A 12,684-nucleotide genomic window follows, 5' to 3' on the forward strand; every position below is an offset into this window, starting at 1 on the left:
TCTCTGTCCCTGCGAGCCGCCTGCACATCGTCCACACACTACAACCCTCACAGGGGACGTCCCCCCTCACAGTGAGCAGCCTAGACAGGGAGGCCACTTGACGTGCTTTATCATATGTCACAGGAAAACATGGGGACAGATCCTTCCAAGGTCATCCAGGTCCAGTGACCAGGGGGCTGTGAGGGCAGGAGGCCCGTCCAGGAGCCTCTCTTCCCTGTTGAGTCGAGGCCCATCACAGAGGATCTGCTTTTAGGTGGCTCTGGGCTCGTGGGACGGCAGCTCCTCTCCTGAGGTCCAGGATAGGCCCTCCACCCTGGCAGGACACGCTGGCCCCTGGGCCCTGCCCCCTCAGCTGGCCTCGACCTCTGGGCGTGTCCCCCCCGGGGCGTTTCGGGGAGGTGGAGTCTTGGGCCTGTGGCCGTGAGATGGCCCCTTTCACCCAGCACCATCCCGAGGGTGGTCCATGCCGTACCGTGTGCTGGGGCTCTGTTCCGCTGCTGACCAAGTGACCCTGTGTGGCTGGGCACCTGCTGAGGGGCCTGCGGGTTCGGTGCTGCTGAGGACAGTGTGGGCCTGGTTCTCTTTCCAGCTCCCTGGTGTGGACCTGGGACTGACCATGGTCCAGGTCAGCCGTGAGCAGCCCCGTGTGGTCCCGGGTCATCCATCCCATGGCTTCCCGCCACCTTGCCCTCTGTGCTCACTGACCACACGTTGCTGGACAGAGTTGCCGAAATGGGGCGTTTGGATTGCTGTCCCCAGCTGCTGTCCTGGGGCAGCATGAGGAGGGCTGGCCAGTGGACGCCAGCTTGCTGCTCTGTGGAGCCGGGGCCAGGCCCCAGACCCCAAGGATCCCTCTGCCCTCAGCCCACGACGGCCCTTGTGCTGGGCCTTCCCGCTCTTGACCGCTAGCGCCCAGTTCTTTGACCACAAGCCCCATCCCTTCGGCCTGGGGGGCATCAAGCCGTGCGGGTGGGCGGGCGGCGGCTCTCAGGCGGCCTCCTGCAGCCGCGAGCCCTCCGCTGCGCAGACCGCAGACGCTGGAGTCTGGTGTCAGCAGCAGGTGCCCACGTCAGCAGGGGCTGTGCTGACGCGGACGTGTAATTTTATTGGTCTTCTGCCCCAATTTTCTTTTCCCTCGCGGCCTGTGCGAGCCCGGGGAGCTGATTACGGGCCGCCGTCTGCCGCAGCTGCAGTTTGGTAAACAGCAGCTTCGTCTCATTAGGGCCTTCCGAGCGTAAGTGCTGTTTATGTCCTGCTCCAAACGTCTCGCACCCACCCCAGAAACTCAAATTATACGCCGCAGAGATGATGCCGGCCCACCCAGCTCGGACGGCTCTCCCTCCCCGACGGCACCTACCACTTACACAGCCCTGATGGGCACTTGCTGGTGTCTGCCAGGGCAGCCCTGGGTTACCCGGCGAGGGCAGATTCTCCCAGGAAATGGGTTAGCGGACCTGGCGATTCCATCAACTGGTATAAAGGGTTTCCCTGAACCAGGACGGTTGGCATCAAAAGCCTCTCCTGGATTTACCCAAGACGTTCATGTATCTTCTGTTGACATCACCCTCAAAGTCCCTGTAACACAAAGAGGGCCAGTATTCTGATAGTAAGTCCTTATCCGGTCCACAGAGAGACCCAGGAACAATAGTGGGCCTTACTCAGCTCAGATGATTGGATGAACTGGAGAGGAAGGCTCAGCTGGGGAGGCCAAGTACGGCCACGTAGGCTGTGCACTGCATAACTCCAGGAGATGCTGCCAGGGTGAACAAAGCCCCCGCAGCCAGACCCCACACCTGCCTGGGCTCCTGGTACCAGCAACTGTCTTGCAGCTCAGCATCCTCAAAGGGATGCTTTGTTCCTTTAGGGAAAAAATGAGGTTTATTTTTGAAGGAACTATGCTGTTGTTCCCTTATTAAAAAGGCATTTAGGATGGTTTAATCACATCGTTTCTGTCATGTTTACAACAAAACTAGGAAGAAGCACAAGATCAGACCCTGTTAGAGGCTCAACCCCATCCCAGGGATGTTAAGGGCCTTCTCTTTTTTTTGAATTTTTCACTTTTGAGAAGGGGTCTCCCTGTGCTGCCCGGCTGGCCTCAGACCCCTGGGCCCCAGCCATCTCCCACCTCCACCTCTCGAGTGCTGGACTCCAGGCGCGTGTCCCCCGGCTGAGGGCACATCACTCTGTGGGTGGGGAAGGACGTTGTGGCTCCCTGCCGGGAGGACGGAGCTGTGGGCGCCCACGCTGACCCCCTCTCCAGGGTCGGGGTGGCCGTCCAGGAGGCCTGGGTGCACCTCGCGGACGTCGTGGGATGCGGGTCTTTGTGTCCAGGTGGCAGGCGTGGCCTCCGCCTCCTGCTGCCCCACGTTTCTAGGACACTGAGAGCCGCATGACCCTGTGGCGCTCTGCGTCTCCTGTGGGGAGGACCCTGGGCCGCCTGGGTGGACCCTAGGTGTCCTGAGAGGGCCACCATGCGGGACAGCTGAGAGGGCTGCTGGGAAGAGGACGCCTTCCCCTGTGGCCAGGCACAGCCCTGGACAAGGGCACAGCCTCACCACCCACGGGCAGGACCTCAGGGAGGCCACCGGAGACCAGGGCTTGCTCTGGGGCCCGGGGGTCGACTCCTGGCCTTGAAGGGGGCATGGAAAGCGCGGGTTCTGGCCTGGACAGGCTCCTGGCCTGGACAGGGCTCCGTGCTGTGTGGGGACACGGGCCATCTCAGGCAGGCCGCGGCTCCTGGGATCTGTGCCCTGTGAGGTGGGTGGGGTGGGCAGGGCCTGCGAGGGGCCCAGTGCCAAGAAGGTCCCCAGAAGAGCAGAGGCAGGGGTTAGGAGGGTCCCCAGGCGGAGTCTGCGACCTGGGCCCACAGTTGACCCTCCGTGGCATGCCCTGGCCACAGCCAGTCCCTGCAGCTGTGCCTCCGCTGCCCGATGACCCCTGCAGACACCAGCTGTCTTGCTGTGTCCTGCCGCGGGCTCATCTAGGGCAGCAGCCCTGCTCCCAAGGCCTCACCCCCAGGCTCTGGGGAGGGTGTGAACTCTGGGGCCCCCACACCTGTGCAGCAGGTTCAGGGAACTCACCCCAAACCAGGCTCTGGCCCTGGTGCCTGGGTGCCCACGGGGCTCTCCAGCCTCCTCCCTCCCGGGTGCTGCCGGGCAGGGACCTGCTGGGTGGTGGCGCTGATGCAGTCCGCCCTTCTCTTCCTACAGCCCAACATCGGCCACCTGGGCCTGCCCCACGGGCCATCTGGAGAGAAGGTGGCCGTGGTGACCGTGGACAGCTGTGACACCGCGGTGGCTGTGCACTTCGGGAGCTACGTGGGGAACTACAGCTGCGCTGCCCAGGGCACTCAGAGTGGCTCCAAGAAGTGAGTCCTGGGGGCACCGGGCGGCTGTGCCCCGGCCACTGCTGCAAACGCTGGACCACCCGGGGCCCCTGGCCTTAGCCTGCCCCTGGATAGGGCACGAGTCCCCTCAGTGGCATCTGTCAAGAGAGTGTCCAGGGCAATCCAGGACTGTTACCCAGAGGCCCCCTTGCCCCGTCTCCATGGGATCCCTGGCTTTGTCCTGGCGGCACTGGGGTCTGGACACCAAGCTGCCATTCGTGGGAAGTGGCCGGATCTCCTGTGGGTCTCCCTCCAACTCAGGACGGGGTCCCCACAGGCGAGCAGGCCCCTGCTGGGCCTGTGGCTCACCGTGTGCAGTGGACCTTGGGACCTCTGGAGGTCCATTCAGTTGAACCTGGTGTGGCCTGAGGTTCTGACTGATGCGGGCCCAGGATGACCATCTGTCCCCAGGCCCCACCCCACTGTCCCTGGAGGTCTGAGCCCTGGCCCGAGGGCACACCGTTGCCATGGGGGCTGGGTTCCGTTTTTCTTTTGACCTTTCCTGGAGGGTCTTGGGGCAGGGGACATAAAGCCCCTTGGCCTCACTGGTCCACCTTCCACTGGAGGAGAGGACCTGCCCAGGCACATGGACTCAGTGGTTGGTCATGGTGAGCCTGGGACGGCCAGTTTTCCAGGGTGAGATTGAGGGGGAACAGGCCCAGAGAGTCCGTGAAGAGCCAGGGTGACCCCAGAAGCAGGGTCCTCCTTCCATTCTCACCTTGGTCCCCTCCTGGACTCCTACCTGCTCTGTCCACCATGGACGCACTTCTGGAGGCAGAGATGGCAGTGAGAGATCTCTGAGCAGAGCCGGGGCTGTGGCCGCTCTCACTGCCCGACGTCACAGAGGACGACGGCTCTCCCTCCCCAGGTCTCTGGACCTGACGGGCCCCCTGCTGCTGGGGGGTGTCCCCAACCTGCCCGAGGCCTTCCCTGTGCACAACCGGCAGTTCGTGGGCTGCATGCAGAACCTGTCCATCGATGGCAGCAGCGTGGACATGGCTGGGTTCATCGCCAACAACGGCACCAGGGCAGGTACGTGGCTGGACATGGGCTGAGCTCTCCACGGCCAGGACCTGGCCTGGCTCAGTCGGGGACCAGCTGGCCCCTCGGGTGAGGCTCTGCTCCGGTGCCTGCTGAGGCCAGGCCATGTGCTCCACGTCGACAGGCTGTGCTGCTCAGAGGGACTTCTGTGACGGGATCTGGTGCCAGAACGGGGGCACCTGTGTCAACAGGTGGAGCACCTACCTGTGCCAGTGTCCGCTCCGCTATGGCGGGAAGAACTGTGAGCAAGGTGAGGTCTGGCTCTGCCCGCATCCCCTGCCAGGGCCGCCCCGGGGAGCCACACGGCTGTGAGCCCGGCTGGGGGGCTGAGCAGGTGAGGCTGGAGCCCGGGGGCTGGGCCCAGCATGCAGGGTGCCCTGCCTGCTCCTACCAGGGCCGCGTGAGGGCAGGAGGCCGTGCGGTGCCCTTCCCTGGGGACACCCTCCAGCCTGCTACTGCTGATGCCCCCCCCCCCCCGCCTCCATGCGCAGACGCTGGCGGATTTTAAGCAGTTAGCTTGTTCTGCAGCGGGGCCTTTAAGTGGGTGCCCTCACTTTACAGATCACTTCCACTCCTCAAGAAGGTGAACCAAAAGGGTGGTGTGACCCCCTGCCCCCCACTCAGATCCCCAGTGCTCCCCAGCAGTAGAAGGTTTGGAGATGCCCCGCGCTACCGCCACCCACAGCTCCCAACCCCACAGTAGGAGGTGGCACCCGCTCCTGGCCTGCCCACATCCATCAGGGCTGGGCATGGAGGTCAGCGCTCCTGGGCTGGCCAGTGCCCTCAGGCCCACTGCAGAAAATGGGCGCTCAGTGCGGGAGGCCCCGTCTGCCTGGCCGAGGGTTTTTCAAGACGAGGCTGTTTGTCCCCATCTTGAACCACCGAATGGGTCCCCACACGCTAGGGTCCCGGGAGAGCCAGGGCTCTTCCATCTCTGCCCACCCCTAGGAGCAGAGGACAGCAGCCTGGGGGCCTGGGGGCCACAGACCCACCAGCCATGTCAGGCCACCGCAGGTGGGGGGTGCTCAGATGCTCACGCTGCGTCGCACAGCGTCCTGTTGGTAGGTTCTGACACCACAGAACCCTGTCCTGTCCCTGCACCCAGCCCCACAGGTGTGGGTCCCGGGACACAGGAGTCCCCAGCCACCTCGGCCCCGTGCCTCTGGTCCAGCCTGGATGCTCCCACCCATGGCCGAGGTGTGGCCAGCCTGGGCCTCCTCCAGTGGAGGCTGTGTCCCCGGGGTGTCTGAGGACCTGCTGCTGGACTGGGCCAGATTTGGCACAAAGGCTAGCCTGAGACTGGCCTGGTTAGAATGAAAGGCCCAGGAGCGCCACCCCCGCCCAGGCTTGTCCTCTCCCCACAGCTGAAGGAGGTGCTCCGTGTCCCACCTGATGGGGGAGGCACCTGAGGTCCCCGTCTGTGCCCACAGTCATGCCCCATCCCCAGCGCTTCACTGGAGAGAGCCTTGTGTCCTGGAGTGACCTGGACATCACCATCTCGGTTCCCTGGTACCTGGGGCTCATGTTCCGGACCCGCCAGGAGGACGGTGTGCTGATGGAGGCCACGGCGGGCTTGTCCTCCAGGTTCCTTCTGCAGGTGAGCAGGCCACCTCCCACTCGGCACCTGCAGGGTCGCCGGGGCCTGAGAGAGGGACCTTGGGGCTCAGCAGTGACCTAACTGAGGAGGGGCTCTCTCAGGCGGCCATTTGGTTTCCCACGGGGTTTCCTCCCAGCCCTTCCCTCCCCTGTGTAGGACAGGGAAGCTGTGCAGCCAGGAGGTGGCCTCCGGGGTGGCGCTGGGCGGCACGCAGCTCACGCAGGGAGCCTTGCAGACAGCAGCCTGGTCTCGTCCCAGCGCCGGACCGGGCCTCTTTCTGGGTAGATGAGCAGAGTTTCAGAGCTGCAGGGAGCCGAGCGCCTGCAGGTGGGAGCGGCAGGTTCTGGCAGTTACTGTGGCCAGACCCACACGCTGTGGCCCTTCCGTTCCCGAGGACCTGCCCGGCCAATTTCAACAGCGTTCCCTGCATGGTTTTGGTCTTCGATGATGTCCCCAAACATTTCTAAGGTTCACTCCCCTGCACCCCACTCCTGGGGCTCCACTCCTGTCTCCCAAGCAGCAGGTTCATTCAGAGAGTTGCTGGTCGCCTCCGTGTGGGAGGCCAGGGCCCTGGCCCCCGTCAGGCTGCCCTTTGACCTCGGCCTCTCTGCTGGAGGCTGAGGGGGGAGGAATCCCCACCTGGCCCTCACCCTGGGTTCTGAGGTGTCCCAGGTGTGGCCCAGGTCCAGGATTTGCTGCTGTACTCCCATCCTGTGCGGGGCCCAGGCAGGATACTGACCTGCTCCTCCTGTCCTCACGTCTGCAGTGGGACAGGTACCAGCGTTCTCACATAAACCTCAGGACCTGCTGACCAGGGTCAGGCTCCCAGAGCACCCCAGGCCCTCCTCGGAAGCCGGCTTTGTGGCTCTTCCTAGACCTAAGTTGCCCCGACTGGGGAGCAGCCCAGGGGGACTCCTGCCTGAGCGTGGCCCCTGGTGACCTGCAGCGTGTCTTTCTGTCTTCTAGGCTCTTCCTCCAAGTATGGACATGTGCGTGCACACATGCGCCTCCTCGTGCTGTGTCAGCCTGTCTGCGTGGTCTGTGTGCACGTCTGCATGCCTGTGTTGCTGTGCGTGGGTGCGTGTGCACGTATGCATGTCTCTGCATCCTATCTGCAGTCTCTGTGTGTTCGTGTGCATGTCTGTGTGCATGTGTGAGAATCTGTGTGTGGGTGCGCATCTGTGTGCCCTGTCCCTGTGCGAATGCGTGTGGCGGGGCTGGGGGCACGCCGGCTCTCTTCCTACAGGAGGCCAGGGGTCTGCACCATGTGAGCCCGAGCCCCCTTCAGCATGGCCGCTGCCTGGCTTAGCTTTTTCTGTGGCATTAACCTGGCCACACTGGGACACATGGCACTGCCATCCCAGGATCATGGGTGCCAGGTGCAGCGGCTCTGAGGCTGGGAAGTACCTCTGGAGCTGGCACTGGTGCCCTGCGCTGTCCCAGCGTGTCCTCACAGAGCTGGGGCTTGTCTCTCTAACTCCTGGGCCCTGGGACCCTGGTTCTCCTTTCCCAGTGGTCAGTGGTGAGATAGAGCTTGGGAAGCACCGGTGCCACGTTCCCATCCACACTGGGCAAACCAGGGCCCAGGCTGTGGTGTAGGCCTGGCTTCACTCCCACCTGGGGCCCTGGGATGGCCCAGGACCCCTCCCATGGCCCTGCAGGCCACCCATCTGGGACCCCTCCCACGTGGCAGGCTTGCAAGGAGGGCCAGGGGACAGTGAGGATGCCCGGCATCCCCTCCCCCAGCATCCCCTCCCCCAGCTCCCTGTCAAGTCAGCAGGCCAGGACCCCTCGATGGATCAGTTTGTGGGCGGTGGAGGTGGCCAGGGCCCAGAGCCAGGCAGCAGGCCTCCGTGGTTCTCCTGCCCGCATGCGCCGCGCCGATTCCTGGCACGGCCACTTGGACCAGGTGGAGGTGCCTCACGTGCGTCAGGGATCTTGCTCCGCCTTCGCGTTTCCCTCGTGAGCTGCGGCTCCTCATCTGCCTGGCTGCTCCGCAGCCCTCTCTGGGCCAAACCCAGCAAGTGCGGTCTGCCTGAGGATGGCATTTTTTCTGCGGTTGTTTCTCTGTTGGAACAAATTAAATTGGCTGTTTTCAGTCCAGGTGATGAATTGGAGCTTGCGAGTTGTCACTTGGCAGCGGAGTCCCTGTAGGAAAAATGTACGTGCTCTGTACAGCGCTGACAGCCCCAAGGGCCCACGTGCCCGGAGCAGTTACGTGATTTTAGATCATCCACAAATTGAGGGGTTTTGCCCGGGACTGCCGCCAGCCTCCCTGTGGATCTTGTGGGTGGCAGGGATGGTGGCCCTGCGGGGATCCTGCAGGCCCTGGGGAGCACCCAGCGGCTGCTCCAGGACGCTCCGAGGCCAGTCTGCGGCATGGCAGGCTTGCCCTGGTGGTTTCTGGGTGGCCCTTGGCTGTGGGCTTCCTCAGGCCCCGTGAGCTCTGTGTACACAGCAGTTGGGGTGCCTGAGAGTCCCTGCCCCTCCCCGGGGCAGACCAGACACAGTGTCACCATCCGGCAGCCACACCATCTGGGCGATTGCTCAGGCGCCCAGCTGTCCTGCATTGTGAAGTAGGATTACCTGGCGATTGTTGAAGGCTGCTCTCAAATCCAGAGACGCCTAGCACGGGAGCAGCTGGCTCTGCAGACAGCACCGTCCTGGGCCGACACAAAGTCATTTTGATGGCTGCTGACTTCCAAGCTTTGCTAGCAAGGATGGGGAAGGAGAGGGAAAGAGAGACTTCTCCAGAACAGAAGTAAACAGAGTATTCTATTGTTGAAGTTGGCCCTCGGTGGAGAGCAGAGTGTGCTGTTAGTCATTTTACTCTTGTGCTCGGTGAAACCACCTTCTCGCTGCCCTCCCAGGTTCACTGGAGGCCTGTGGGGGTTCCTGAGCTGGCAAGCGCGAGGCGTCTCCCAGCACATCATTTGGGGTGTCTGTAGCCTGTTTTCCAACAGAGAGCTGAGGCCGTGTGATTTCAGACCACATCTATCAGGTGTGCTTGGGAAAGAACTTGCCCTCCGTGGCTCTTAGACACAGGGTTCTGCATGTGTCAAGGTGACGTTTGCCAACTGGGGTTCAAATAGTCTACATCATTATGATTTTTTTCTATGTTTCCTCAATTTTATAGATTTTCAGGTGATGTTATCAGGTGCATTCAAGTTTAGGATTGTTTTTCTTCCTGGAAGATTGACTCTGTTATCACATGACAGTCCGTTTTTTATCTCAGGGTCTGCGTCTGTTTCATGCAGACACGGCTGCTTTCTTTCGGTTGGTGTTTATATCTCTTTTTCTGTCTTTGACTTTCAGCATTTTCTGCATCCTTATATTTCAGGGGTGTCTCTTTAAAGCGTGTGTTGAAGGTTGGTTGGTTTTAATATCTAGTCCTCCTGTGACTGGAGATGATCTTTATGAGTATCTTTGGTGAGTTTTCTGGATTTTCCTTACGAGTGTTTAAACACGGTAGCTTGGCTTTTCATGAGAAGGGACACAGCCAGTCATGCAGGCCTGGCGGTCATGAGTCTCTCTGGCAGAGTTCTGTGGTTGTCGTGGGCTGTCCCCAGCAGAGTCTCACCACCTGTTGCCTGGACCTGTCTGTGTGCCTCTCTCAGGTTCCAGGCTCGCTCTTACCTCCTCACGTATTTGGTCATTTTTCATTAAGTGCTGGACATTGTATTGCAAAGATAGAGAGACGGGGCACGGGTGGGTGTCGCAGCCCACGGGATGGTTTCCGACCCTGGCATCCAGAGGGCGTGGTGCACCGCAGCCTGGGCGGGGTCGGAGCTGGCGCAGCGGGGTCTGCTCTGTTTCCGGCTTACTCGTCATGGATGTCCTTTGGGGTCCCGGCCTGAACTGAGACGGAAGGTGCCCGCCCATCTTCCCTTGGCAGGCCCTGAACTCCAGCTTGACCCCTGCCCCCAGGGAGCCTGCCCAGCTTTTCAGCTGCGCCACGTCTCCCAGAGCCAGCGGGGAACCTGGAGGAGAGGCCCAAGCTCTCCCGGGTGGCTCTTCCTCCGGGTCCTGTTCACGTGCCCCTCTGGGCCTCTGGTCTCTCCGATGCCGCAGAGTCCTCCCCTGCTTGTCCCTCTGTCCTGTGTGCTGGGGAGGAGGTTGGTCCCCATTACCTGCGCTTCATTCGGGCAAGCGAGCCCCAGCCCAGTCACTATGAGGTGCTGTCCCGGCCAGCGGTGCAGGTCACCACGCATGGTGGACGGCGCTCCGTGAACAGAGACCACCTGGTTGCCAGGTCCACTCCACCAGTGCCCTTCTGCCCCGGCCTCGTGCCTTGAGCCCTGCAGAGCGTGCTCTGGGTGCCGCCTTGCACCCACCGTGGGCGTGGCCCCCTGCCCCACAGATCCTGAGCGACTACGTGCAGCTCCAGGTGTCCCACAGCCCCTCCGACGTGGCGTCCGTGCAGCTGTCCAGGTTTCGCGTGACCGATGGGGAGTGGCACCACCTGTTGATAGAGCTGAGGAGCGCCAAGGAGGGCAAGGACATCAAGTACCTGGTGGCCCTGACCTTGGACTACGGCATGGACCAGGTAGGGGCACCAGAGCCCTCTGTGGCACAGATCCCCTCCTCGGGGGGCTTGGGGGTGCTCTCTGGGCCCCAGGCTGGATTCCCACATCCACATCACGTGGCGGTCACCGGCCTCGCAGCACCCTGGCAGGCCACTCCTGCTGGGGACCAGGAGGTCTTCCGCCTGCTCCCAGAGGTGCCGTCGGCAGCGGCTCCTTTAGCAACGCTGGCCGGAGCCTGGCGGGAGCCCTGCAGCCGAGCGTGGGCCCAGGTCCTGGAGGGGCCGTGGGACACGGGGAGGTGCTGTCCCAGGCGGGCACCTGCCCCAGGCCGGCTCCTCAGTCCCCGCTGGCAGCATAGGACGCGTCACAGGACACCCGCACTTGTGGGGAGCGGCTGGCGACTCCCTCTGGATCTCGGTCGTCCTGCTCCACGTTCTGAGAGTTCAAGCTGCTATGTCCCTGGCGCTCGCCCTCCTGGGACCCAGGACCGGCTGGGACTCCCCGGACCCCACGGCTCTGACCATGTTCCTGCTCTACCAGCCTCATTTCTGCCCCGGGGCTTGTCAGTGCAGCACCCGTTACGGGGGTGGGAGGGATGCCTGCGGCCACCGCTCGCCGCCTTCACACGCCCTGCCCGGCCGTGAGGTCTGCCGTGCTCTCCCCAGGAAGGCGGAGGGTGAGCCGCCCTCTCTTGGGAGGCCCAGGTGTCCTCAGGCTCTGGGGTTTGTTGCAATGGAGCCCAGCAGGAAGGTGTACCCAGGCCGGTGGGCGTGACCTCCACAGCCCCTGCACAGGGCCAGGTGCAGGATAGAGGACGTAGCCCCCAGCACTCCACAAACACAGCACTGTGTAGGGTGGAGGATGTAGCCCCCAGCACCTCCATACAGAGGGCCCAGTGCAGGGTGGAGGACGCAGCCCCCTGCACTCCCTCCCAGGGCAGGGTGGAGGGTGGAGGACGTGGCCCTCAACACACAGGGCACCATACAGGATGGAGGACATAGCTCCCAGCACCCCTGCACACAGGGCCCGGTGCAGGGTGGAGGACACAGCTCCCAGAGCCCCTCCTTCCTCTGTGCACAGAACATGGTGCAGATCGGGAACCAGCTTCCTGGGTTGAAGATGAGGAGCGTTGTCGTTGGGGGTGTGTCTGAGGACAAAGTCTCCGTGCGCCGCGGTTTCCGGGGCTGTATGCAGGTACGGGGTTGGGAGCGCACCTTCCCTGGTGGCCCAGGGCGGCCTGCGCAGCAGCTGGTTGGTTTTCAGCGACCAGGGACTTGACCAGTAGGCGTCCAGCCTGGGAACTCCTTCTCCCGCTAGGCCCACCCTGCCCCACGTCCCCCTCGGTGCTGGCCCTGCAGCCCCTGGCCCCAGGCCAACCAGGCCTGCTGCTGCACCTTCGGCCCCTTACCTCTGCCCCCGCCTGGTGCAGCTGCACCATCCACCCCGACGGCTGCTGGGCTTTCCTGACCTGGGTGGCTGCAGCCACTAGCAGCTGCTCCTCGGTGGCTGGCTCCCGCCCGCAGCAAAACCTGACCTCTCTCCTTCCTTAGCTGCTGCCCAAGGGATCCGCCTCGCCGGTCTCTGAGCGCCTGGTCCCCTCAGGACGGGCAGAAGCTGGGCTTCCCTCAGCTGCCCCTGCCTTCGATGCTCCTCCAGCCCCGAGGCCCGGGGCTGACTCCAGTGACCCCTTTGTGAACACAGGGAGTGAGGATGGGGGAGACGGCCACCAACATCGCCACCCTGAACATGAAGGACGCCCTCAAGGTCAGGGTGAAGGACGGCTGCGACGTGGAGAACCCCTGCGCCTCGAGCCCCTGCCCTGTGCACAGCCACTGCCACGACACCTGGGACGGCTACTCCTGCGTCTGTGACAGAGGTGGGCACCTCGTTCCAGAGCCCACGGGGGGGACCGGGGCACCTGGGCTGGTTGCATCGAGTGACCCTGCAGCGTGGGCGCCCTGGCTGGAGGCATGGCCTGCCCTCTTAGGACCAGCCCCGAGCCTCTCTGGTCGGGGTGCGGGCAATGCGCCACCTGGGTCCCGTGGCACAGGAGGAGAGTCAGGAAGGAATTAGTAGAAGTGCAGGTGTTCCTCCGAGTTCAGGGGCACCCACTTGTCCTCTCAGCTGCACCTGTC

The 12,684-nt window shown here is 63.2% G+C and overlaps 1 protein-coding gene across 1 annotated transcript in view; it reads left to right on the forward strand.

The window, feature by feature from the left end:
* The window catches only part of Celsr1 (cadherin EGF LAG seven-pass G-type receptor 1), a 114,646-nt gene that overhangs the window by 75,983 nt on the left and 25,979 nt on the right, over window positions 1-12,684 (forward strand). Inside the window, exons 6-12 of the mRNA XM_026394321.2 lie at window positions 3,210-3,367; window positions 4,254-4,417; window positions 4,551-4,676; window positions 5,857-6,023; window positions 10,384-10,569; window positions 11,630-11,743; window positions 12,251-12,425. Of these exons, the coding sequence (XP_026250106.2) occupies window positions 3,210-3,367; window positions 4,254-4,417; window positions 4,551-4,676; window positions 5,857-6,023; window positions 10,384-10,569; window positions 11,630-11,743; window positions 12,251-12,425 (1,090 nt within the window). The remainder of the gene's footprint in view (window positions 1-3,209; window positions 3,368-4,253; window positions 4,418-4,550; window positions 4,677-5,856; window positions 6,024-10,383; window positions 10,570-11,629; window positions 11,744-12,250; window positions 12,426-12,684) is intronic.

Source organism: Urocitellus parryii, chromosome 5 (genome assembly GCF_045843805.1).
Source record: "Urocitellus parryii isolate mUroPar1 chromosome 5, mUroPar1.hap1, whole genome shotgun sequence".
NCBI lineage: Eukaryota > Metazoa > Chordata > Mammalia > Rodentia > Sciuridae > Urocitellus > Urocitellus parryii.